This window comes from Hemitrygon akajei, chromosome 8 (genome assembly GCF_048418815.1).
Source record: "Hemitrygon akajei chromosome 8, sHemAka1.3, whole genome shotgun sequence".
NCBI classification, from domain to species: Eukaryota; Metazoa; Chordata; class Chondrichthyes; order Myliobatiformes; family Dasyatidae; genus Hemitrygon; species Hemitrygon akajei.
Window position 1 is genome coordinate 12,385,757 of NC_133131.1, and position 27,802 is coordinate 12,413,558.

At 41.5% G+C, this 27,802-nt stretch overlaps 1 protein-coding gene across 2 annotated transcripts; it reads left to right on the forward strand.

Moving 5' to 3' along the window:
* The first annotated feature begins 36 nt into the window (after nucleotides 1-36).
* Nucleotides 37-27,802, forward strand: wsb1 (WD repeat and SOCS box containing 1). 2 transcript variants are annotated; one of them, XM_073053262.1, is made up of 9 exons: nucleotides 37-324; nucleotides 7,336-7,501; nucleotides 9,730-9,989; nucleotides 10,633-10,764; nucleotides 12,369-12,469; nucleotides 19,356-19,528; nucleotides 25,035-25,148; nucleotides 26,617-26,724; nucleotides 27,211-27,802. In XM_073053262.1, exons 1-9 carry the CDS (start codon nucleotides 285-287, stop codon nucleotides 27,371-27,373), a joined length of 1,257 nt encoding a protein of 418 aa, XP_072909363.1. In that variant the 5' UTR covers nucleotides 37-284; the 3' UTR covers nucleotides 27,374-27,802. The 2 variants fall into 2 exon arrangements, with proteins under 2 accessions (XP_072909363.1, XP_072909364.1); XM_073053263.1 differs by lacking the exon at nucleotides 37-324 and adding an exon at nucleotides 3,559-3,589.

Genomic DNA, 27,802 nt, shown 5'->3' on the forward strand with positions numbered 1-27,802 from the left:
GAGGGACACGCCCCTCCGTTGGTGGCCATTTTAGAGCTTGTCAACATCGCGCAGCGTATTCACGGCGTCCACGTTAGTCGGTGCTGGTTGTCCGGCGGCGAGTCATTGTTGTGGTGAATAAAGTGCCCCCTCTTTCCAGTCTGTCGGTGAGGTAGGAGGCCCCGAGCGATTAGCGCCCGCTTTCGGCTACTGCTCGCCGGCTCTTTTCCTCCTTCGTGTCCGCTCGTTCGTCCCCCCGTCCCCCCCTCGCCGCGCTTTCTGGAACTCGGATCGCGAGTCCTTAGATGGCCAGCTTCCCAGGATCTGTCAACGAGAATGAAATAGGTGAGGGTGAGGAGGGTGAGGGGCTCGGTCGTGGGGCCGGGGTCGGCGGGGTGGAGGTGTGAGCGGACGGAGCCGGGTCCTGGGGGGTCGGTCTCCGCCAGTCGGCGGGGGAGGTGGCTGGGCTGACGGGTTGTCTCAGTGCCCCTTGCAGGGGCTGCAGCCGCGTTACTGCAGATATTTCTCCTCCTGAATGATTTCTTTTCCGCAACGACTTTTATATTGGAGAGGTTGATCAGCAATTTGATTTCAGCACGTCATTTCTTAATTTGTCTGTTTCATTGTGTGTGTGTGTGTGTGTGTGCGTGCAGTATTGTAACCAAATAAAGGTTAGGACAGATCAATTTTACTCCAATTGCATTTAGTTTGCCACTGCTGAATACTGAGAAGTTATGCATGCTCATTTTGGTATTTTAAAGACTCTTCACTAATCAATTTTAAATCTAGCATTGAATCTCAAAAAAAAAGTGAGGTTTAAAGTACAGTAGTGCATTTATTGTGATTGCATTGTGGCCTCGGGTGATTTCTTTTGTCTGCTTTGAATCAATTAAACGTAATATGCTCTGTACCCAACATTACTTCCTTTGTAATTGTAACAACTTTTGAAAGCGTGTACTACTGGCTTTTGTGACTTGTAGGGATGTGCTATTTTGGAGTTTTCAAAACAAAAATTGTTGTTCCTCTGTAGAGTTGTATTGCTATTTGTTGTAATTAGAATTACATTGCTATCAAATCTGGATTTCGATCCAACGAGCTCGCTCGCATTGAAGGGAAGTTAGAAATCCTTAAATGCTATACACCCAGCTCCATTCCTTCATTTTCAGTTGCTTCGTTTCTATTCTCTTAAGTCCCTCGGACTTGATTTTTTTAAAGTATTGTTTGTTTTCTCATCCCAATGTCTCATAAGTTACTCCAAAATTAAGCTATTGCATTGTCATGGTGATAGATTTTGTCTGTCTGAACATGAAACTGATGAGTAGGCTGTGTGATTACAGCTTGGTGATTGCTCTCCTAGTTCAGAGAGACAATATCAGATTCAAGATTGTTTAATGAAATTTCCAAAACACAAGTATAAAGGAGAAGGAAATGACTCTTAGTCCAGATGTGATACAGCACAAAAAACACAATAAGATAAAAAAAATTAAAATTAAAAAATATAAGTACATAATATAGCTTATGTACACAGATTATTTGACGCAAAAGACTGCAGATGCCGGTATTTGGAGAAAAAATGAGCTGCTGGAAGAACTCAGCAGAATTGGACATCTCATATTTCAGATCAAGATATACAAATTTGGGCTGAAGTATGTTAATTGTTTCTTCGTGTCTTTCTCTCCTGAAATTAGGATCAAGTTCTAGATCTTGTTTCCTTGCAGCTAAATTACTCAAACCTTTCTCTCTTCAGCAGTCTAATATCTTCCATTAGGAATTGGTGTCCTTCTTGCTCTCTTGGAAATATGTCACCCTTGATCACCAATACAATTTTCTGTGATACAGTAATGTGGAAATCAACTCCTGAGGATCGTGCTTTATAATGTTGTCTTCACTTTTTTTAAAAGCTTTTTTTTATGTAGCACTTTGGGGCATTTTGCCCTTGTGAAAAATGTAGAATTACATCAGAATTCTTTTGGCAACTTCGATATTGCAGCTAATGTTTGCATTTGGTATAGTTGGAAGACTCGATGTTTCTTGATGATTCTTGTCCTTGTGAGCCAAGATTGAAGTACTGGGTGTCCTCTGCTGTCTTGAGTGATTATTCTTAGAGGATGGGTTTTAAGCTTTGAGGCATACAGTTCAAGCATGATCTTTCTACTTGTATGCAAGCTTTATCTTGGTGATCTAAATATATGCCACTGTTGTAGGGGTTTCCCCAGGTTCTGGATTTTTGCCATTTAGGCTGCTTCAAGTGAGTGAGGATTATCCCGTGGGAATGGTGAAGGGGGAATAAACCAAAATTTGTATTCCTTCAGAATGGAAAGAAAATCAATGTTTTTGGTCTTATTGGCACAAAATAAATCCTAAATGTGTGTATGTCTGGTAAGTCTTGTTGCTTGTGTCCTTGTTCTTGGTTGGTCTTTGATTCAAATTCCAAAGAGTAGCCAATTAAAATTGAAATTATTATTATTTCAATTCTAATTGGTTACTCTTTGGAATTATTGTCACGTACTGCGGTACTGTGGAAAAACTTGTCTTCCGCCTTGTCAATACAGGTTAATACATTACAATGGTGTATTGGTAACAAGGGAAACAATGAGAGTGCCAAATAAAGTGTTAATGTACAGAGAGGGCGGTGATGTGGAATGTCACAACAAAGTAGAGAGGTCCAGAGTCCATCTTGTTGTACTGTTTAAACTTGCTGTTTTTATACTGTTAATTTTTGCCAAGTGCGTAAGATGGACTATTGACGTCACAAAGTAGCGTGTTGTGACCTTGCACCTTCCTATCTAGCTGCACTGCCACTAGACTTGAGTGCTGTTTTAACACTATTGAATGTTTTCCTATTATGATTTAAAAACAGTCAATAATAATCATAAGCACAAATTCTGCAGATGCTGGAAATCCAGAGCTGCATACACAAAGTGCTGGAGGAACTCAGCAGATCAGACAGCATCAGTGGGTGACTAAACAGTCGACATTTCGGGCTGAAATAGATTACTTCCTCTCCAGCTCTTTATCTTTCATGCCCACCTGGGTTCACCAATCACCTGATGAAGGGTCTCGGCCCGAAACGTTGGCTACTCTTTTTTCATGGATGCTGCCTGACCTGCTGAGTTCTTCCAGCGTTATGTATGTATTCTTTGATCCACAGCATCTGCAGTTGTATTTTTGTGTTTCACCAATCACCTTCTCACTATCCCTCTTCCCCTCCCCACCTTTTTATTCTAGCATCTTTTCCCTTAATTTCCAGTCTAGAAGAAGGGTCTCGGCCCGAAACATCAACTGCTTATTCATTTCCATAGATGCTGTCTGGCCTGCTGAGTTCTTCCAGCATTTTGTGTGCATTGCTTTGGATTCCCGGCATCTGCAAAATTTTGCGTGTTTATAAAAAAAAAAGATTGAGGAAAAGGTTGTCATGACACCATGTCATTAGGATCTGTTTTTTTTTATTGCTAAATATTTGGAGATTGAATTGAAGGTGAATATTTAGCTTGTCTTTTCTGCACCTCAATAGTTCCATTATCCTTCTTCCCTTTTGCTCTGCAAATTGTTATTTAAGGAGCATGTCTAATTCTCTTCCAGCATGTAAAAGGCATGGAGAATGTGGAAGGTAAATCATGAATTGATCAGTAAATCTTCATGTTTACTTGTTTGGTGAGAGGGGAGGAAGAAGAGATGATAGTGTTATGTGTTGAGTTGATTTTGATAGTTTCAATTATCTCTTCAACTTTAAATCATTGGGAAAATTTCTGGATTTGCACAGTTACACTCCACGCTGCATCCGCAAAAACAAACAGCATTATGAAGGACCCCACACACCCCTCATACAAACTCCTCTTCCTCCTGCCATCTGGGAAAAGGCACCGAAGCATTCGGGCTCTCACGACCAGACTATGTAACAGTTTCTTCCCCCGTGCCATCAGACTCCTCACTACCCAGAGCCTGGACTGACACCAACTTACTGCCCTCTACTGTGCCTATTGTCTTGTTTATTATTTATTGTAATGCCTGCACTGTTTTGTGCACTTTATGCAGTCCTGGGTAGGTCTGTAGTCTAGTGTAGTTTTGTTGTGTTTTATGTAGTTCAGTGTAGTTTTTGTACTGTTTCATGTAGCACCATGGTCCTAAAAAACGTTGTCTCATTTTTACTGTGTACTGTACCAGCAGTTATGGTCGAAATGACAATAAAAGGTGACTTGACTTGACTTAAAATTGCATCCTGACTTTTGTTAATTCCAGGGTGCATTAAAGTGCAGCTTATGTTTATCTTGGAGCTCTATCCAAGCCTCTTAAAGTTTCCCACTATCATGCTCTCTGGAGGCTACATTATGTGTATCAATAGCAGAAATCAAAACTATAATCTCTTCATGCTAGCCCAGGCCACCTTGGGTAATGAAAACATTTGGTTGCTGCACTAATCCCTTCAATCTTCCATCAAATTAGAAAAACATGCCTTGAATCTGAAGTATAGAACTTCATTTTATTAAATTTTTAAAAATCTGCTCTATAATTATAAGATCCTTGCATTCAGATTTGTTTTTATTTTGTACAGAGTAATATTTGAAATCATTCCATAACATGATAAAACAAATTGTGTATCTGTGCAAATCGAACCATTGCAGAGTAAACAAAATGGCTTCTTAGAGAAAGCAGCACCAGGCCACCATTTTGGTGAAGGCTTCAGGTGTGTCATGATGTAAATGGAGCCACTGGGGTGGTGGTGGTGTGTGGGGGGGTGGTGTGTGTGTGTGTGTGTGTGTCCTTTGCATTGTGCTTTTACTTGCTAACTGGAATTGTAGTTCTTTTTAATAGCATATCTCCTCAGATGCATCTTGCACACGGACGTTATAAAGATCTGTAATTTTATGTCAGAGTTGGTCAAAGTGTTTATTTGTGACATTCTGTAAGACTCTGCATTTAAACTGAGGGGCAAAATATTCCTGGAACATAACAAAGTTTGCTTAGTTGATATTTTACTAGTGGAATCCATTTTCATCCTATCCCATCTCAGCCTAGTAATGTTGTGGGAATAACTTTTACAAAATTGAATTGTGAGATTGCCCAGCACATGTTTGTGTTGTTTATCATTTGGCTGTGACTTATTACCCTTTCGTTGTTGTTATTAGAGTTCAAATGCTCTGTTCATGTCTATTTATCTAAATTTTCTCTTACTGTATTCAATAGGGAATGGTTGTACTGTGGTTTCATTTTTTTTTAATTGAATTGTAACAATATGCTTCCATGTGATTTTAATGCAACCTCTGAAGAGGACAAGACATTGTTTAACTAAACAGTTCAAATTTAATTATAAAGGCTTCAGCTGATTTGTTTTATGTAACTGTACAATGTTGATTGCGCCATTTTGAAGCTCTATATTGTCTAACCTTCTGTGTAGTAAAATATATTGAGATCCAGTGCGGAATAGGCCCTTCTGGCCTTTCGAGCATGCTGCTCAGCAACCCCCGATTTAATCCTAGCCTAATTATGGGACCAATTAACCTCCCAACTGGTACGTCTTTGGACTGTGAGAGGTAGCCAGAGCACCCGGAGGAAACCCATGTGGTCACCGGGAGAACGTACAAAATCCATAAAGACAGCAATGGGAATTGGACCCAGGTCGCCCGTGCTGTAAAGCATTTTGCTAACCACTCTGCTACTGTGCTGCATAAATAATTTGAAAATGTTCTCATTCCCAAAATTAAGCCCACAAGAAGGAAATTCTTGTAGTTTCATTGTGCTACCACAAAGACTTTTGGGGATGATTAATTGCTCTAAATGCATCTGGTTATTTGTATAGGAACTGCAAAATGCAACCCTAAAAATTCCCTTCTAATCTGAAAATCTGCAAAATGAGCTATTAGTTACTTGGTGTCATTTTGACCTCGAAACAGTGTTCAAATGTTACCATTTGCAGTGTACAGTATAAAATAACATTTTGGACATGCTTAGCAGATCACGGGGCATCCATGCAAAGATAGAGTTGCCATTTGACCTATTTATTTAACCTTGCTTTAATTAACATTTTGCCTTTTATTTTAATGTTTGAACGTTATCCTATTTTAAAGCACTTTGAACTATATCATTTGTATGGAAAGTGCTTATAAATAAGTTGTTATTGTTATTTGAAGTTTGGGACTCCATTGGATCCTTTTTCTCTCTGCCTGATCTTGAGGTTTTCCCAATATTTTCTGTTTTTAGTTTGGATTGCCAGCATCTGCAGTTTTGTTGTTTACTCCTTCAGGCATCTTAATAGGCTTGGGTGGTGAGGATGGCAGTAGGTAGTTGTTCAAGTTGAATCCGAATAAAACTTGGGAGACCAGCTTCTTATAGTTACGTTAATTTATTGCACACCCTCCTGCAGTTGTTAAAGGAAAGGTATGTAAGTACTGCCACCATCTGACAAGTGGGCCCACTCTCTCCGGTTACAGCCGTATATTTATACATGGTAAGCCCCATACATTACTGCTGCAAGATGTCATTTGAACTGGTACGCCTGCCAAGTCTGTTGGTGCGAAACTTAGTTACGGATAAGAGAGTCTGCTAGATTAAGGCTTAATGACAGCTGGATGTGCTGTCCAGTCCTTATCAGTTATTCCCTTTGCTAGGCCCTGACTTAAATTACAGATGGATGTTCATTCCTGTCCTTATCGGTGAGTCCTCCTCCTCCTACTCAAATGAGAGTACAAAGTACAGTGTTATCAACTCTCAATGTCTCTCTGCAAACCAAGGAGAACTGGTAATGAGCCTGTCTTGGAAATTGCTGAAGAAAGAGTTTACTTCAGTTCAAAAATTCCTATTCAGTCCCAATTATTCTTTTAGCCGGAGGTTACATAGGTTCACAATGTTTTTTTTAAATATATCCTCAATTCCTCATAGTGCAAAGGCTAAAGTTTAACTGCTGTAGTAATGTTTAACGTGCTTTCTTGCTACTTGAGTTGCATAACTTTGAGTGTGACGGAAGTATTAGAACAGTGTCTAAACTCTGCTTAAATTTTTTTCTTTGAGCTGATCTTTGAGGTGACTTGTTAATGATTATTTGCTTGGAGTGTCAAAACCATCTGGCATGTTCTGGGGATCTTTATTTTGAATTTAAATTGAGGTTGTAGTAAATGTAACTTGTCCTGTGTAACATTTTCAGTTAATTTCCCTTGATTTTGCAGTAAGTCAGATAAATTGTAGTTTGACAGGAAGCTAGACTTGCTGAAGGAGTCAGTCCTGATGTTACATCACCCATTATTACCGATTTAATCCTTTCCAGCTCATGGCTTCTAGTTGTTAAATTGTTTAAGAAATTTATATTTTCTGAAGTTTTGCCTTCCTTGTTTTTAATCATTTGTAATTTTTTCCCCTCTGCAGCACAAGCCCGGCTAATTGCTGATCTTTGGGCACCCAGTGCTCCATTTGAACAGAAATCTGGCTGTGAAACCTGGACCGTTGCCTTTGCACCTGATGGCTCATACTTTGCTTGGTCTCAAGGTCATCGTATAGTGAAACTAGTCCCTTGGTCTCTGTGCCAAAATAAGTGAGTATTATTTCACAACATGGATTTTGAAGAGAAATGTAATCCACAAGAAGAAATCTCTGTCAAGCTGTGAAAATCCACTGTGCAATTGCCCAGCCCTAATTGCAGAATGTGTACCTGTTTCGAGTAATTTCTGTGAGATCTGCTTTGTTTTATGACCTGAGAATGGAGAATTATGGATGAAAACAAAGTGATTTAGATTTTAATTGCTGTGATTTGCAATCAGATGCAGTTGGTCAGTGATTAAGTGAGTACAGGACTGAACCCATGCCAACTTTTTCTGTGCCACAGTTCAATAGTCTGGGCTCACAACCCATGTGTCACTTGTGTGAAGATGGCCATTTATTGACAGCTGCTACATTACACAAGTTGGCTTTGTCTTGCTCTGAATAATGAACAAAGTTTGTGCTTGAGCAATTATAATAGATTGGATCTTCTTTCAAAGTGTCTGCTTGTAGTATATTGTCTTGTGCCGCTTGCAAATGTAGTGGCTGAGACAACAAAGACCTTGACAATATTCTGGAGAGAAATAAAAGGAAAGTTAGTGAGATTAAACGTAGTAGCACTGATTTTTATAGTGCTATTGGTGTGATCAAATGACTCAGAAATGTTAATCTGTAACTGTAGTTGGGGAATTTAAGACTTGCACAAAATAGCTGGAATCACTACCAAGACCTTGAATAGTTATGATCACAAAATGTCATTTTCGAAGTGAATCTACCAGACTTCTGTGGTCTGCTTTGTCATAGCTTTAAAGCCACAGCACTGTGAACGATGAAACGGGCTTGCTAGACCATTTTGAAAGCCTATTGTGCCAAACAGTTAATAAAGAGTATGTTTTTAAATATCATATTCAGATCATGCAAAATCTACTTTGTTACATTTTTTCTGTACACAATGAACTGGGAGAATAGTTCCAATTAGCAAAATTGTTATTTAGGAATAGAATTTGTTAGATTTTTCTAGATATTTGAAGTCAATGTTTTTTGGGTAAATATGGGTCTGAATATCTACTAGCGTCAGTTGAGGGATTGGATTCTACTTGGAAGTAACTCCATGGGCTGGATGTCTATTTGGTGCGGAACTTCAACATTCAGACTACCTGGTGCAGCTACATAAAGGATGGTGCTGCCAATTATAACATCTAATTGTGGCCGTTTAAACAGTATAGTGGTGCATACCAGGATGTGGGAATGGCTGGGTAATTTTCATTTATGGCTGATGTGGCAATTAACATATGATAATGTGTGCAAGCAGTAACATCTCCTGCAAGGATTTATCCTCCTGAATTGTGATGACAAAAGCCCTGATCAAATCCCTGACTGTCTGCCATCTTGGTCATCATTATTGAGATACTTGAATGGACCAGCTGTGGATAAGAGTAAATCACAAAAAGGGTGTTTTGCAGCAAATCTCTTCCTTGCCCCCAATCTTATCATCTTTTGAGAAGTGTGAAGGAATACTTTGCACTCAAATCGCATGAGTTGCAGTCTACTACTATTTAAGAACAGAACAAGACAGTGAGAAAAAGCAGCATGTTAGATCAGAGGCATCCGTGAACTCACATTGTCTGTATTGTGTACCACCTACAGCAGCAAATCATTCCAATTCCAGCTTGGCAGTACAGCAACGGTGAAGTGTAATAGATATTTTTGTAAAACATCCTGAAATTCTGGCAGTGCTGTGGGAATGTTTCCCACAGACTGCAGGATTTAAGGAAGCTGGCTCTCTACGATTATCTTGTGGGTAATTTGCCTTTGATAATAGATACTGGCCTTCCAATGACACTATTTTGCACCCAGTGGGATTAGCACTTACAATGCACAGCAAGCAATCTACTCACATTGAATATATTGTGTCAGCTTATTGTGGTATGAGGGAAGATTGGGTTAGCTAAAGTTGCTTGCTTGAAATCATAAGCAGAAAATGGACTGTTATTGGAAAGTTGTTTTCTAAATCATGTGATTGAGGGCAATTTGGTTCGTATGACTAGAAAATGATTAACATTTTAAGATGGTTGTTTTTGCAATATTTAACCCTCACTGCTCCCTTTAATTTAAAAAAATGTGGTTTGGTCATTTAACACTGTACATACTGTGGTTCTGATTCCTGTTTGTGTTTTCCAGGATGAAATGTATTGCAATTAACCTTAATTTGGTTTACATTGACTTCTATGTTGTCTGGTTCTTTTTGTTTTACTAACCCTGTACTTTATTTCTTCCCAAAAGATTGTGTTTTGATGAGTATAATAATACCGTGAATAAGAGCCCCAGAAAACAAAATTCTGATGCTCAGAAGAATACACCAGAAGAGCATACAATAGACTGCGGAGATATTGTGTGGTCTCTTGCTTTTGGTTCCTCTGTACCTGAGAAACGTAGTCGCTTCGTGAACATTGAATGGCACCGATTCAAGTTTGGCCGAGACCAGCTGTTGTTGGCAACTGGCTTGAGCAATGGGCGTATCAAAATTTGGGATGTGTACACAGGTATTCTACAGATCTATAAATTTATATTTTTACTATTGGCAATTTTGTCAAGTTGGCACTTCAAATCTGATGACTAGTCATTGATTTGAAACGTTTTTTTTTACAGATAAAGGTAGTTCCTTTTTCTTGCCATACAATCAATTTTGTATTGTTTGTGTACTGAGAAGGAACTGCTAGTTTAGCCATCAAGCAAGTGTTCTTCTTTTCATTTTTGTTGACCATATTCCTTGGAACAAAAGTAATTTTGATATGTTAAAATTGTGTCTGATCCTTAACACTTGTCGCTAATTGACAGGTGGAATTGAAGAAAATCCTAACATGAAGGGTGAGGGTGCTATTTTAGTAAGAAAAAATTTGTGTTCTTTTTGGATGAAGTTCCTATTTCCCACATTCTGCCCCCTTCTCCTGTTTTCTCCCCTCTCCTACCCAAACAGTCTGTTTTATTAAAATGCATGCTGTTGCTTTTTTCGGTTGCTCATGGAAATGATCATTTTCATTCAATCCTGATCATCTACACTAATGAAATCTTGCCTCTGCTACCATGTGCCTTTTTTTGCAGAATAATTGCTAAATATTTAAAATGTACTCATCTTAACATGACTTTGCACCAAGTGTCAATTGTTGGGTATCTGCTTTATTCCAGGTAAATTCCTTCTTAATTTGATGGACCATAATGAAATTGTTCGTGATTTGACCTTCGCACCTGATGGCAGCCTTATCCTTGTTTCTGCATCACGAGATAAAACTCTGAGGGTCTGGGACCTTAATGATGATGGTATGTCCTTATTTTGAAATAACCAAAAACTCTTTTCTGTGACATGTATTCCATGGAATTATGTCCGGCTGTAATTTTCAACAATAACTGCCTTATTCATAACAGTTGGAATAATGAAAATGACAAAGCGTATTGGCTCTCTCATCAAAGAAACTAATGTGCAAAATGAATCAGTGGTATAGCGCTGGTTGAAAATGGAAGTTCTGTATTCAGTTCTGAGTGCTCATCGTTTGGGATTTTGTAAGAATTCTCTTGAGTTTGGTACTATAATAGATATATTTTAGACTTGTGGTCAGAATTGAGGTTTGGGTTTATAGACTTGAGATATTAAGTTTACAAGGTGTTAAAGGAGTCTGCTAAAATAATAAAGTGAGGTAAACTTGAAGCTTTGCTCTAGCTGTGAAGAACCGGAAATAAGGAGTTTAATGTTATTGCTTCAGTTCAATGAATTAATTTTAAATTCCTTTATAAGGAATTGTGATGGAAATGGATACCTTGCCTGGAATTCTTATTGTTTAGTGCTCTTCTGTGTAGGTTGTGTAGAAGCCCACTACGTTCCTGATTAAAATAAAGTCCATCAGGAATTTGGATTGAGCCCTTCTCACATTGAGCTGTGATGTTTGTCTAACATTGGGTATGCACCTAGTGTTATATTGACTTGCACCATTTCCAGTCTGTGTTGCAAAAATGCAGGTTTCAGTATGTAAACTGTGACAGTTGAATGCTCATGGGACCACTGCAAATACATCATGTCAGTGTGCATTTCTTACTTGAAGGAGTATTTGGGAGACCTGAACTAAGCACCTTAGGAACTGATTGTTGACTACCCGAAGGTTTGGGAAGCAGTGTTTCTGTGGTGTGCTACAACTAACAAGTCCTTTCTCTGGTATCTAGTTCCGGAGATGCAAATAATCAATCAATCAAATGAGTCAATTGCACTGCCATCAGAGGTGCCACCATTTCCCAGTGGTATGGTGCTTAGTCCTGTTGTAGGTTCAAAGCCATTGCAACCCAGACTTAATCCTGGTTGTTTTAAAGAGATTAGCTTCATTTAACACATGCACATTGAAACACAAATGTAACGTTTTGCATTAAATCATTTCAGCGAGGATTGTGCTGGGCAGCCTGCAAGTGTCAGTACAACTCCTAGTGCCAACGGAGCATGTTCACAATTTACTAATCCTAAATTGTACGCCTTTAGAATGTGGGAGGAAACCTGTGTGGTACTGGGGAGAATGTATTATCTCCTTACAGTGGCAGGGATTGAACCCTAATCTTAAAGCTTGTGCGCTAAAGCGTTGTGCTAACCCTCGTGCTCCCGTACTATCCCGACCTGGTACTATCTGTGTAGGGTTTCTTCCTCTGGGTTTCCTTTTAAGTGCTGTACTTTCTTCCAACATTACAAAGGTTGCTGGTTCATGGGTGACCTACAGCAGCAAATTAATGTAGTGTAATTGGGTGTTAGGAAAGCAAATGGTATGTAGACAATTTTGTACACTTTCAAAGCTGAAGATGTGAGGAGAGCTTTGTGCTAAATTGGGGGAGGAGGGAAATATATCTGCATTTATCCTGAATTAGACTTGACTCTCATTAAATCTTTACAGGCAATATGGTAACCGTACTGAGGGGCCATAACAACTGGGTGTACAGCTGTGCCTTCTCCCCAGATTCAAACATTCTCTGCTCTGTTGGAGCTGGAAAAGCGGTATGTGTAGAAGTTCCTCTTCTCTCATTTCAAATAATAGTTTTATTAATTAGTGATCATGATATTGCATGTATTATTTTCTATTGTACATTGAATGAATGTTAACAAGATGTTAGCATCTTGTTAGAGCTAGATGCTATGATGATACAGAAGCACATTGTACACCATAACATTGCCACATGAGAAATGTTCCAAAAATTAGGCTGGCCTAAAATAATGACATACAGTCCTTTGATGTATATCAGCACATGGCCACAATTGAAAGTTTCTATATGTTTTTTCCCATAATGTTTTCAGCACTGTACTAGAGAGCATATGTGCAGGAAAATGTTTGACTCTTGGATATGACTTAATCTATGTTTTTTTTACATATATAAAGTACTCCTATTGAACTAATTTCATCAGAATTACTTGATGTTTGGATACAGTAACTGTAAGCATGACTTTGCCACTATGTTAACTGGAAAGTGAGGAATAATTTAACTTTTTCAATTACCAGTAAATTGCACTGTACCCCAAAATTGGTTGAAAATTTCTTTGCTTTGTCCTTCTATGTTACCCACCCTCCTAAACAAACCCAGTAGACAACAACAAACTTGAATTTTTATTTCTCTTTAATCTATTTTTGGTTAAGGGGACGGACACATCCTTTTCATGGCACTTCATAGTTACAAGCATAAACAGGAGAAGTGGGTGGTTAAGTTTTTGTAAGATTATATATCTGGGTGATTTTTCTCTAGCCTCATCCCTGTGGGTAATGATTAGGGTTTCATGGACACTTTAGATGTCGTAATTGGAATTAAATGCTGAATTGGATTGCTTGTTTAAAATAGTAAAATTCTAAGATGATGTCAATAATCTGATGGCCTCTATAGAGATTATCTCCTTTGGACATCCCAAGGCAAAAAGAGGTCTGATAAGACGTTTTCCTCATTTGTTTGTTTGACTTGTGATATTGCCAGCCAAAAGAAAACCTCGTTCCAGTTGGTTTCAAGCCTTTATGTTGGGCACAGCTGAACAACTGGACACAAAAGCTGCTCAGAGTTTTAATGCATTTTCCTCCTCTAATCCTGCTCAGACACCACTTTAGTTTTATTTAATTTGTTTTTATTTCTCACTACAACATTCACAAAAGCAGCATGTATTCACTGCTCAATCATATCTATATCTATAAATAATGCATTTGCAATTTTTGGTATCCTTCCTTCATTGTACTTGATCTCTCATTCTCCTTCAGTGTTGTGTGTTTAATTCTACTATGACTAATAACACAAGGTTGAAAAATCTTTTCTGAAATTCAGTAAGCAAATCTGTATAAAATAAGACTTATAAGTGTGAGATCTTGGATCTTCAGTTAATCAAAATAATAAGCTTATGCAGAAGGAAGCAAATGGCAGCAGTTAAAACCTACAATTATTGAGTTACTTTATTGACCCTAGCACAGGAAAGTGCAATAAACCTTATTCGGTGCTCTGGTTATGTGCATTTCTAGTAATTTCTTCTGAGCAATTTCAAAGTACCCCCTTAGATTTTTACTGCCTATTTTATGTATTTCCACGATAAATGTCTGCTCCGGGATCTTTTAATAATGATACGATGATAATTGAGTTTGCATAAGGAATTACTAAATAGTAATTACACTGCAATTAAATCAATTATTCCACTAAATAGAAAGGCTAAGACTCCACTTGATGCATGACTGATTCTGGAGTGACTTATCCCTGTAACCATTAGCAGCTACCTGGGCAGTGGGTGATTAAAACTGTAGGGTGGTATTTTTGCCCAAGCACAATAAAATGATTACTAAAACTAAATCTTGCTCTTTAGATTTGAATGCTTTCCCCCTTTGTTGTAAAGTCCTTGAGTTGCTCTTTTATTAAAACATAGCATAATAACAAAGTAAAATCAAGAACAACCGTGCTACTGTAGAACCCGAGTAGTTAATGGGTTTTTGAATTGCCTTTATCATTGTGCTTTTGCTTAAAATTGGTCACAAATGATGCTGGTATTATAGAACTAATTTTTGTTAGACTCTTGTGTTTTAACTCCATGTTTGATAGGTCTTGATAACCTAATAGTGAAGTTGAGTCATATTTCTACCACTGCATGCAGAACCATTTTAAACTTAAAACCTTAAAACGTGAAATTTCTGGCCTGAGGGTAGGGGTGTTCTCTCCAACTTTTCCTCCCCATTTATTTCAAATTTACTGATTTTTAATCTTTATTTAAACTTCAGGGAATGCAACTCAAGTTTGTGCGGTCTCTTTGGAAGTTAAACTTGGTATCCAGGTATCACTATAAGCAAATATCCTTCCTTACACATGATGCCTAATGTACCAGATGTGGCCTGACCAGAATTTGCATTATAACTTGCAGTACCTTGCTTTCCAGTCCTCAAGATACCAAGATCAACACTGGGTCTTCTTGATGTTGTTCTGTACCTGTCTGTGATGCTTCTTTAGAACCAACCCCATTGCTTTTGGCTTTTCAGTTTAGAAAGATAACCACGATCGCTTGCATTGCAGTCTGTTTGCCACAGTTTTATTTATTTTGCCCTGTTTCTTTTATCCTTTGACTTTTGTTTGCATTGCTTACAGTTCTGTCTCTTTTCATATCAATAGAAAACTGCATGTGGTATTGTCCCATCTTCTAAAGCACTGGTTTAAAGTGTGACAGTTGCAGTCCCCATACAGATTTGTCCAGGTGGTAATTGGTCTTGTGAATTTGAGCATTTCCCAGTTATTCCCCTCCTTGTCTCATGTTGCTTAGCTAATTTTATCATCTGATTGATATTTTGCCTTTAATTAAACTGAGGGAATTTATCAAGTATTTGTTTGAAGTCCGTCTAAGAAACATCCACTGATACTCCTCCGTCCACTAAAATTCTAGTTTCTTCAGATGTGGACCACCCATTACGTAGCTGGAAGACTTGCTATTCTGGTCAGTAATTATTCAGGGTTAGGCTGTGTATCCATGCCCTTGTTTGGCAGATAGCGATTTTGTGACTTAGTGACTAGTATTTTAAAACTATCAGGCTGGAGTACTTGGCTTCTGCACTTGAAAGCCATAGTTTCTCTACCAGTTGAAAGTTTTAAATATTGTATGTTGTCAAACAAAGTGATGAGCATACCTTAGCTTGTATTGTAAATTTGAAAAGATTTTGTAGAACTTCTTCAGTTACTTTTATTATTATGAGCCTTGGATTGTGTTTTTTTTTTTAACTGTGAATTACCCAGTTTTTAATCTGTCTTGATAATTATGGATAGCAACAAGCTGCTAAACGTTTGAATAAAAAAATTTAACCTTTTCCCTCCATTTTACCAAGTATTTTTTTCCTCTTTAGATCTCCCACAGCATGTACCATTCCTGGCAGAGGGTGGGCAGGCGACCTGCTCCCTGGCCTCTGACAATGTTACCAGAAGGTGTGTGTGAGCAGTCCAGGATAACTTACTTATTGGCTTTTTTCTCCCTCTTCCTCAATGGGAAGTACTTGGCTTCAGCTTGGTCCTTCCCCAGACCACCAGGTGTAAGATGTGGAATTCTACATGGAGGATCACAAGCGTGAACCTATGTTGTAAACTCAATGGAGCACCAACCTGCTGCACCACTGAGCTGCCTGCTATCAATTCCATGTTGTGCAGTATGGTAGACTCTTTTTATGTCTTTACTTGTATTTTCAAGGAATGACGAAATAGACAGTGACCATCTTTATACTGTATTTGGGAATTGGTTAATATCAATCATGAGCTGATTTCTGTAGTACCACCATTCTCCTAAAGTCTGTAGACCTCAAGGATAATGTGAGTTTACTCAAAGAGTAGCTGAACCGGATGCCATAAGTAATGTTGGGTTCAATCCTTGATGCACTAAGTTAGCTCTTCAAGAACAAGAAATTGAAGCAGAGTGGGCCATTAGTGTTTGTTTTACTTTTCAGTAAGATGATGAATACCACCACCTCCTCATGTATGTCTCCATCCTAATGATAATCATTAGTCCGAGTATTAAATATGCCCACTTCGTTACAGAATTTCAAAGGCTCACTACGCTCCAGTGGGATGTGGTGGAGGGAAGCTCTTGTCAACGATCCTGAATGGGAGGTCCCCTACTTTGAGATGACCCCTGTGTAGACATTTTGAGTTTTGGGAAAGAGCACCAGTCTACATCTACTCTGAGTCCCAAAATAATTTTGTATGTTTCATTTGGATCAATCCTGTCACTGAATCAGTGAAGATGGATTCTGTCTGCTCAATTTCTTCACATCAACCAACCCTTTCCTCATGCTATCATTGCTCTAAGCCTTTGCTGCAGTTCCCCTACAACTGCCCTACTCTGTGCAAAGAGCGCACATTCCATGTTTAGTATTTTAGATACAGCCTCATCAGGAAAGTGTGTAACTTCCAGTAAGAATCCTTAAATCTTGTAATCATACTTGCTTGTTTTCATAGATTACTCACTGATTTGTGTACAAAGCCAATTGTCTTTCAGTCTAACCATTCATAACATGCTCAACTTTTTGTTTTACATTTTATAACTGATTGAACGGCATTGCATTTTTCCACATTCTTGCCTGTTGATTGAAAATCTCTATATCGCCTTGAAGCCTCTCTATATCTTCCAACTTTTTCTGACACCTAGTAGTTTTATATCATCAGTGAATATATTGCACTTGATCCACTTGTCCAGAACCCTGATCGAGATTGCAAACAGCTAGAGTCCTAGCATTGATCCCTGTGGTGCCTAACCACTAACACTCAGAATTACTAGTCTTATTCCTCCTAGTTTCTAACGATGAATCAGTTCTTGATCTACATACATTTGTTGCCACCAATCCCATGTGTTTTGATTCTGTTTGATAATCTGTTTGGATAATCTAGTATGCCACACATTCATGTCCCTATTCTATATTTACTGATTTAATCTCAAATCTCAAGTTGTCAAATTGTCAAGCTTAATTTCCCACATAAGTGAAGTTGTTATTGGCCAGTCCTGCTGTATCTTTAAGTGCCCTTGTCACTGGATTCATGTACCTTGTAATATCAGGTTTACTAGTTTGTATTTCCTGGATTTATAGTTTTCTTTCTTATTTTTAGTAGTGGGGTTACTTTTTGCCACTCTCCAGTATGTGGCATTTCAAAACCCGTCATCTCCATAGCCACTTTTTTGTTTTTAAACCTCGGTATGCAGTTCATAATTTCCTATGGATTTAGCTTTCACCCCATTAATTTCTCCATACTTCTTACTAATTAGAGTCATAGCAGTACACCACAGACAGCGCTCTTTGGCTGAATACTCCATGCTGACCACTGCCCACCCAGCTAGTCCCAATTTCCTGTGTCATTTTAGCCTCCCTTTCAGTCACGATCTATACATCAAGGGCAAGTACGTGCAGTTGAGCCAGAAACCTAATTATTTTCTGCCATAATTCCCTCCAGCTTCAGGGTTGGCCAATAAATAATAGCGTCACTTGTGTGCGTTAACAGATTTAATAATAATTTTGCAGTTGCTATCCACAACTGTGGATGGCTAATCCCTCCATGCAAAGTTAGTTTTCAGGAGAGGTGGGAGGGGGTACAAAGTTAAGATTTAACTGTTTAAAAAAAAAACAGTTTGCAATTTCTGGACTTGAAATCAACTTACTAATTTATATTAGTGAATTTGGAATCAGTACAATACTAACACTTTTTAAAATTAAAACTGACTAGTACTTAATCGTAATAATATTATATCTAACTTCAGACATTACATGTTTAATTGTAAGTTTTAAATTTAAGACCATCCAGCAGATTTATTTTTAACAGGCCAAATGATTTAATAATGTAGAGTACTAAATTTGCCACGTGGAGATTTTTGTAAGCTTGTCCACTGAAGCCACATATATCTTAAATTTTGTTTTTTAAGTTAATTGACCTTGATAATTGAGAATTGCTGTATGTGATCTATTCTGAAGGCTGTCTATGCTGTATACTATTGCTGTAACTGTGCAACCATATTTTTCAGATGAAGGCACTGCTTTAGTACTTCTAATGCTGTGACTTCTGTCTGACTGTGAAAGTGCCACAGATAGATGAAATAGTTCCATGTTGAATGATAAGTGGCATCCAAGTTGTAATTGATCACAAGTTGAAAAGGGAGAGGCCTGGGGGCAGGTCACCTGTCCTAAGTACCTACTGGAGAGTTGCAGAGCTCAACAGGTCCAGGGGAGGGAAGAACAAATTTGGGGGAATATTACACCCTCAGAATTTACATACAATAATAGATTGGAACAAACGTTGTAATATCTAGCATTCAGTATACTTTGTCTCTAGTTGAATCATCTGGTTAATTTATCATGACATTAATAATGTAACCATAAATGTAATGTTGTTGCCTCAGTTTTTTGCTGTTTGCCGAAGGATTGTTCCTTTAGGCCGTCAAAAATGTTCTTTTCTCTTGCAGTATCTGCTGTTTCATAGGCTCTCGCTCCGAATGAAAACGTTTTGTAAACACACGTGAACTTTAACTCTGAATGGAGGTTCCGTTGGAGTAACAAAATGTTATGCTTAAGTTACCTGTACAGTATTTTTCTACATATATTTAATGTTGCTGAAGAGTTAAATTTCAACTGGGAAATGTAATTAAAATGTTTAAAGTTGTAAAGTTTAAAGTATTAGCGTCCTCTGAGGATGTTTAGAAAGTAAATATTGGATGTATTATTTATAAATTAACTATAGCTAGCATGTTTTCAAATATCTATAAATTTCTTGTTAAACTGAACAATTTTAAGTATAATTCAACAGCTTTATCAGAATTTGTGCTAAATCGGCCTAAGTTATAAAATAGTGGACTTGTGTGTGCTGGGAAGAATAACCACAAACTGGGGCTGTAAAGCATGACTCTCTCATTGCAGGTTTTTCTGTGGAACATGGAAAAATACACCATGATTCGTAAACTTGAAGGTCATCTGAATGATGTCGTATCATGTGAATTCTCTCCTGATGGAGCATTATTGGCTACAGCCTCTCATGACACACGAGTTATTGTTTGGGATCCACACATAGGCAGAATTTTGTTGGAGCTGGGGTAAGTAAATTGTTTTAGCTTCGGTCAGTGTGAATCAGCAGTTTTTCCTAATTTAGTGCAATAGGACTTTTTTTTCAAATTTCTTTTTTCATCCTCTCCCAGCACATTGATTCATCTTAGTTTGGTGTTTGTTTGGATCCTCTTTTCAGACATAATGAAGAGGTTGGCTAGGTTTGTTTTCCCTGGAGTAGAAGAGACTAATGGTAATAGAGCCCTAACACAGATATTGGCCAGCTAGTGGTATCAGCGCTGGACTTTGAGGCAAATAGTCCTGGGTGCGAATCTGGCAGGTTCCTTGTGTGCTTTCCATCCATGCTGGGTTGAGCGTTGAACTAGCAACTCGGCCTTGTGAAAAAAAGACAAATACTGCGGAAATGGCAAAAAATGCAGCCGGATGCGCCACAAGGTGTGAAAAGGAACAACAATGGAGGTATATAAAATTGAGAGTGATAAATGGGGTAGTGTAGCGGTGTGCTACACGCAGCGCTGAAATAACAACATGGAGTCGATAAACTGCAGCCAAAGAATAAGTTTATTTCAAATTCACAGTCTTGCTTTAAAGCCTGTCTCCCCCACCCGATACCTCGAGAGGCACGTACTGAAACCCCTTGAGGCTATCTTCCTTTGTGCCTGCGCTCTGGCTAATTGTCAGCCGGTTCGAGTGTGCTAGTAATTGGGTCGCCACATAACCCCCCCCCCCCCCCCCCCCAGAACTAGCGGTACACCCCCCCCAATGTCCACAGTCTGGGCCGGGCCCTGTTTGGGAGGTCGGACTCTGCGCCGCTGTGCCGGAAACCCGACCGGTTGCGCCAAGTCCACATGGGCCGGTTTGAGTCGGTCCACCGTGAAAACCACCTCTCTCCCCCCCAACGTCCAGCACGAACGTGGACCTGTCGTTTCTGATCACCGTAAACGGCCCCTCGTAGGGCTGATGCCCGCCCCGTCATACAAACACAAACTTACAGTTCTGCAGGTCTTTGGGTACGCAGGTCGGGTGCTGCCCATGCTGCGAAGTGGGTATGGGGGCCAGGGCACCGAGCCTCTTGCGTAGTCTGCCCAGGACTGCTGCGGGTTCTTCCTCTCACCCCCTTGGGGCTGGTATGAACTCCCCGGGAATGACCAGGGGTGCGCCGTACACCAACTCGGCCAACGAAGCGTGCAGATTGTCTTTGGGCGCCGTGCGGATGCCGAGTAGGACCCAGGGAAGCTCGTCCGCCCAGTTAGCTCCTCGCAGGCGTGCCATGAGAGCCGACTTCAGGTGATGGTGGAAATGCTCCACCAGTTTGTTCGACTGTGGGTGGTAGGCAGTGGTGTGGTGCAGCTGAGTCCCCAACAGGCTGGCCATCGCTGACCACAGGCTGGAGGTGAACTGGGCGCCTCTGTCGGAGGTAATGTGGGCCGGTACACCAAAGCGGGACACCCAGGTGGCAATCGGTGCCCGGGCGCAAGATTCAGAGGTGGTGTCGGTGAGTGGGACCGCCTCTGGCCATCTTGTGAACCGGTCCACGATAGTGAGGAGGTGCCGCGCCCCGCGCGACACTGGCAGGGGGCCCACGATATCCATATGAATGTGGTCGAAACGCCGGTGGGTGGGGTGGAACTGCTGCAGCGGGGCCTTGGTGTGTCGCTGCACCTTGGCCGTCTGGCAGTGCATGCACGTTCTGGCCCAGTCACGGACCTGCTTGCGGAGTCCGTGCCAAACGAACCTGCTGGAGACCATCCGGACGGTAGTGCGGATGGAGGGGTGGGCCAAGTTATGAATGGAGTCGAAAACACGTCGTCGCCAAGGTGCCGGGACGACGGGACGGGGCTGGCCGGTAGCGACGTCACAGAGTAGGGTCCTCTCACCTGGGCCTACGGGGAGGTCCTGGAGCTGCAAACCGGAGACTGCGGTCCTGTAACACGGGATCTCCTCATCTGCCAGCTGTGCCTCAGCCAGTGCCTCAAAGTCTACCCCTTGGGAAAGGGCGTGAATGTTAGGGCGAGAGAGCGCATCCACCACGACATTGTCCTTACCCGAGACGTGCCGGACGTCCGTCGTGTATTCAGAGATGTAGGACAGATGGCGCTGCTGGCGGGACGACCAGGGATCGGACACCTTTGTGAATGTAAAGGTAAGCGGTTTGTGGTCCGTGAACGCGGTGAAGGGCCTACCTTCTAAGAAGTACCTGAAATGCCGGATTGCCAGGTATAGCGCCAACAGCTCCCGGTTGAAAGCACTGTATTTGAGCTCGGGTGGCCGCAGGTGTTTGCTGAAAAACGCCAGGGGTTGCCAGCGGCCCGCGATGAGCTGCTCCAGTACCTCACCGACTGCCATATTAGATGTGTCCACTGTGAGGGCGGTAGGGACGTCCATTCTGGGGTGCACTAGCATCGTGGCGTTTGCCAAGGCATCCTTCGTTTGAATGAAAGCGGCGGCGGACACCTCGTCCCAGGTAATGTCCTTGCCCAGACCGGACGGGCAGCTGAAGGGAGGAAGCGGTCGTAGAAATTGACCATACCTATGAATTCCTGGAGGCCTTTGATCGTGGTGGGTCGGGGGAAATGGCGGACTGCATCTACCTTAGCGGGCAGAGGGGTTGCCCCGTCTGTGGTAATCCTGTGGCCCAGGAAGTCAATGGTGTCGAGCCCGAACTGGCATTTGGCCAGGTTGATCGTTAGACCGTAGTCACTCAGCCGGGCATAGAGTTGTCGGAGGTGGGACAGATGCTCCTGACGACTGCTGCTGGCTATGAGGATGTCGTCCAAATAGATGAATGTGAAGTCCAGGTCGCGTCCCACCGCGTCCATCAACTGCTGGAACGTCTGTGCGACATTCTTCAGGCCGAACGGCATGCGGAGGAACTCAAAAAGACCGAACGGGGTGATGAGAGCCGTTTTGGGGACGTCGTCCAGATGCATCTAGATTTGATGGTATCCGCGGATGAGGTCTACCTTGGAGAAGATCCATGCGCCGTGCAGGTTTGCTGCGAAGTCCTGAATGTGCGGCACAGGGTAGCGGTCCGGTGTTGTAGCCTCGTTCAGCCTGCGGTAGTCGCCGCACGGTCTCCAGACCCCTGTCGCTTTGGGCACCATGTGCAGGGGAGAGGCCCATGGGCTGTCGGACCGCCGAATGATCCCCAATTCCTCCATCCTCTTGAACTCCTCTTTCGCCAGTCGGAGCTTGTCCGGGGGAAGCCGCCGAGCGCGGGCATGGAGGGGTGGTCCCTGGGTCAGGATGTGGTGCTGTACGCCGTGTCGGGGCATGGCTGCCGCGAACTGCAGTGCCAGAACCGATGGGAAATCCGCCAGGACCCTGGTGAAGTCGTTGTCGGACAGCGTGATGGAGCCGAGGTGAGGGGCTGGCAACTAGGCTGCACCCAGGGAGAACCTGAAAGGTCTCAGCGTGAACCAGTCTTTTCCTGGGCAGGTCGACCAGTAGGCTGTGAGCCCACAAGAAATCTGCACCCAGAAGCGGTTGGGCTACGTCGGCCAGTGTGAAGTCCCACGTAAACTGGCTGGAGTCGAACCATAGCTGCACCGGACGGGTGCCATAAGTCCGTATAGTGCTGCTGTTCGCGGCCCGCAGGGGGGGACCCAGCGCCCTGCTGCGGGTGTCGTAACTCGTCGGAGGTAAGACGCTGATCTCGGCACCGGTGTCGACCAAAAACCGGCGTCCCGACTGCTTGTCCCAGACATACAGGAGGCTATCCCGATGGCCAGCCGTCGTAGCCATCAGCGACGGCTGGCCCTGGTGTTTCCCGGGAACTGGCAGGGCGGACGACAATGGCGGGCTTCTGCGCCCCACCGCTGGTGGTAGAAACACCATTGCTCGTTGGGCTCCACATCCCGGCCTCTGCGGCTGGGCCTGGACTGGTTTGCTGCTGGGAGCGTGGCCGGGTGATCTGTGCGATGGATGCCCCACTCACCTTCTTGGCGTTCCACAGCACGTCCGCCCGGGTTGCCACCTTCCGGAGGTCGCTGAAATCCGCGTCGGACAGCAGCAGGCGTATGTCCTCGGGCAGCTGCTCCAGGAATGCCTGCTCAAACATGAGGCAGGGTGTGTGTCCGAGAGGGAGGGCCAGAGACAACATCTCATTCATTAAAGCTAATGGGGGCCTGTCTCCCAAGCCATCCAGGTGCAGTAAACGGGCAGCTCGCTCGCGGCGGGAGAGCCCGAAAGTCCCTATGAGCAGGGCTTTGAATGCCGTGTACTTGCCGTCTGCCGGGGGAGACTGTACGAACTCTGCGACCTGGGCTGCTGTGTCCTGGTCGAGGGAGCTCACCACGTAGTAGTAACGGGTGTCCTCTGAGGTTATTTGCCGAACATGGAATTGGGCTTCTGCTTGCTGAAACCATAGGTGAGGTTGTAGCGTCCAGAAGCTTGGCAGCTTCAAGGAAACCGCATTAACAAATGCAGCGTCTGCCATCTCCGGTCCAAAAACATTTGGACCGTCGGGGTCACCAATTGTAGCGGTGTGCTACACGCAGCGCTGAAATAACGACACGGAGTCGATAAACTGCAGCCAAAGAATAAGTTTATTTCAAATTTACAGTCTTGCTTTAAAGCCTGTCTCCCCCACCCGATACCTCGGAGGCACGTACTGAAACCCCTTGAGGCTATCTTCCTTTGTGCCTGCGCTCTGGCTAATTGTCAGCCAGTTCGAGTGTGCTAGTAATTGGGTCGCCACAGTAGGTGATAAATCTTTGTTTGTCTTAATGGCATAGGTTTAGAGGGAGGATTGCAAGGCATTGGAGGGAATCTGAAGGAGTTAATGATCTTAAGTCCTTAAAGAGCTGGTGATGTCAATACTCTGTTGACCTTTAAGAAGCATGTAGATGAGTACTTGAATTTCCAGGCATAGAGGCTATGGGCCTGACGCTGGTAAATGGGACAGTAGTAGATGTTATAATTGTGTGCAGACTCCTTTTGTGTGGTATAATTGAGCAGTTTTATTGAGAGTTGGGAGAATTAGATGTGATTCAGGAATAGCTTACTTTCTGGATGAATTTTGAATCCATGAACACTACCTCACTATTTTACTTCTATTTTTGCACTGCTTATTTAATTTAACTATTATATATTTACTGTATTTCACTTCTTTCCTCTATTATTATGTATTGCATTGTACTGTTGCTGCGAAGACAACAAATTTGATGACATACTGGTGATGTTAAACCTAAATTATCTCTATAATGGACAAAAATCATAAATACCATTCTAAACAACCTATGGACTGGTTAGCTTTTCAAAATTGAATTTCCATGTCCAATGAATGAATAAGATACATGTTATATCTCACCACTGCACTTGCTTCTCAAAGTTCTGTTATTAAAATTGGTATCCTTGGATAAATGATTTAATCTGTTTGCTCAGATTTTGAGAGTTCAATCCACAAGTTTGAAATTCTTGGTCAGCTTTTTTTATACTTTCATATGGTGGAGTTTTTTTTTTCAATTTAAGTTAATCTCGGCCTTTTCTATTTATGTACAAGTATTGATAATTGCATTTCTGTTTGTGTAACAGGCACTTGTTTCCACCTCCTACTCCAATATTTGCTGGTGGAGCAAATGATCATTGGGTGAACTCAGTTGCCTTTTGCCATGATGGTATGCACATTGCTAGCATTGCTGATGACAAGTAAGTGATTCTGGCAATAAATATCATAAATGTTTTGAAATAACAGACGCAATAGACAAGGAGAGTCAATGGATGTTGTTTACTTTGACAAGGTAGCACACATGAAGCTGTTAAAGACAAAGGTGTTACAGGAAAGATGCTAGAAAGATAGAAAATTGGCTGACAGGCAGGCGGCAAAGAGAATAAAGGGGGTTTCTGATTGGCTGCAGGGGTCAGTGTGGGGACCACTTATTTTCACATTATATGTCAGTGATTTTGGATGACAGAGCTGATGGCTTTGTGGCTAAGTTTGGGAAGGATATGGAGATGGGTAGAGAGGCAGGTAATGTTGAGGGAGCAGGAGTCTGCAGAACGTCTTAGATTGGGAGAATGGGCAAAGAAGTGGTTGATAGGCAAGTGTTTATGGTCATGCACTTCATTAGAAGGAATAAAGACAGTCTATTTTCTAAATGGAGAGAAAGTGCAGAAAAGAGTTGTGCAAAGAGACCTGGGAGTCCATATACAGGATTCCCTAAAGGCTAACTTGCAGATTGAATCAGTTGTAAGGAAGGCAAATGCAATGTTAACATTCATTTTGAGAGGACTAGAAGATAAAAAAGATCATAATGTTGAGGCTTTATAGGGCATTAGTCCTACCACACTTGGAGTATTGTGAGCAATTTTAGGCCCCTTATCTAAGGAGAGATGTGCTTACGTTGGAGACGATCTATAGGAAGTTCATAAGAACGATCCCAGGGATGAAAGGGTTAACACGGGAGAAATGTGTAGTGGCTTTGGGCCTATACTCACTGGAGTTTAGAAGAATGAAGGAGGATCGCTTAAAACCTATCAAATAGTTAAAGGCCTAGATGGAGTGGATGTGGAGAGGATGTTTCCGATAGTGGGAGAGGCTAGGTCCAGAGGGCACAGCCCCAGAATAGAGGGATGTCCCTTTAGAGCAGGGGTAGGCAACCTACTGCACAAATGATTTTCTAGCATGTATTATTCATTAGTTTGAGGCAATACATAACTAGATGTATTTAAATGGATTATTCCCATATTTCAAGTTTTTTTATGGCATTTAACTGGCCTACCGTCCGCTCATTAATATGCGATCTGGCCCACAGAGGCAAAAAGGTTGCAGACCCCTGCTTTAGAACAAAGATAAGGAATTTTTTTAGCCAGAGGGTGGTGAATCTGTGAAAGTTATTGCCCTGGATGGCTGTGGAGGATGTCACTGGATATATTTAAAGCAGAGGTTGGTAGGTTCTTTATTAATAAGGGTGTGAAAGGTTATGGGGAGAAGGCACGAGAATGGGGTTGAGGTAAGTAAATCTTGATTGAATACTAGAGCAGATTGTGGGCTGAATGGCCTAATTCTGCTTCTATGTCTTATGGTTTTTAATGTAGTTGCACAGTTGAGACGAGATACTGAGTAAGATGAGTAATATCTGTTCGGTATCTACCAGTAATGGTGTTTGTTTTTCAGAATGTTAAGGTTTTGGAGCATTAATTCTGATTGTCCAGTAGAGGTTGCTCCTTTATATAATGGGATATCCTGTGGCTTTTCTCCAGATGGCCATGTCCTTGCTACAGGGTAAGTATCTTTAATCCAGTGAAATTATTTTTTATCAGAAAACCTTGAAGCTGTGACTTTTACCTTGATGTTAAGTAGCTTTCTAATGTGCCTTATAGCATTAATATACTTCAACTGCGGCTGCAGTTTGCTCTGCACATCTGCATGTTGTTCTGCCAGCCATATAGGAATACTTGATACTGATGTTTCCTGCATTAAACTGGATTTGTGTTGTAAGTGCATCTTTTCACAAGTGTGTCAGTGAAAGAATATTTTGTTCTTTACATTATATCTGGAACTGTTGCAGAGAAGTGTAAGCTTTGAGGCAAGTAAAGGCTTAACTTGTACCAGTTCTTTGTTACATTATTCCAGTTGCATAGATTAAAATGTCTTATTGCTTTCAATCCCTACCTTATGTGTCAGAATCTTACCAAAAATAGTGTGTGCAGCACTGTAGCTTAAGATCTTGTATTAATAAACTATTGGCTTTCTCATTCCTCCTCCAAGATCACGAGATGGAAGTGTTCACTTCTGGACTACCCCGAAACAAGTCTCCAGTCTTCAGCATCTCTGCCGCATGGCTCTACGAAGAGTGATGGCTACCAGGACCGTTGAGAAACTGCCTATCCCATCACAGATAGTTAACTACTTGACATATCGCATAGTCTGATCCATTTGAGCTGCTTAACTTCAAAGGCTTAAGAACAAGTTGCTTTTATGATTCAAGTGTATTAAAGCAGGTGATTTTTGCTGCCTTGTAAAGCAAGAAAGTGCATGGACAGCTTGTACAGACTTTTAAACTGTACATACTCTGTAAACTTGTACCATTTTTATATATAGCTGTGTACAGTGATTATTTTATGTTCCTTTGCTGTTGATGGTTCAATCTATTATTACAGATTGGTCATTTTTTCAGGTCAATTTGTGGTATTGAGAAAATGGGCACAAAGTTTTGTTTGGTCTTTGCTCCAGTCCACAGCAGGAAAAACTGTCAACTGCCAAAGATTTGAACACTTGCAAATGCAACCTTACTGTACTTCAAATGTGAATTTATTTTTGTTCCTTTTTTAAGTATTAAAAAGCTAAATTTTGTCTGTCA

Coding starts and splice junctions, on each gene's coding strand:
- wsb1 (XM_073053262.1), top strand. CDS start 285: ATGGCCAGCTTCCCAGGATCTGTCAACGAGAATGAAATAG. Junction 325..7,335: donor TGTCAACGAGAATGAAATAG/GTGAGGGTGAGG, acceptor TCCCCTCTGCAG/CACAAGCCCGGCTAATTGCT. Junction 25,149..26,616: donor GCTAGCATTGCTGATGACAA/GTAAGTGATTCT, acceptor TTTGTTTTTCAG/AATGTTAAGGTTTTGGAGCA.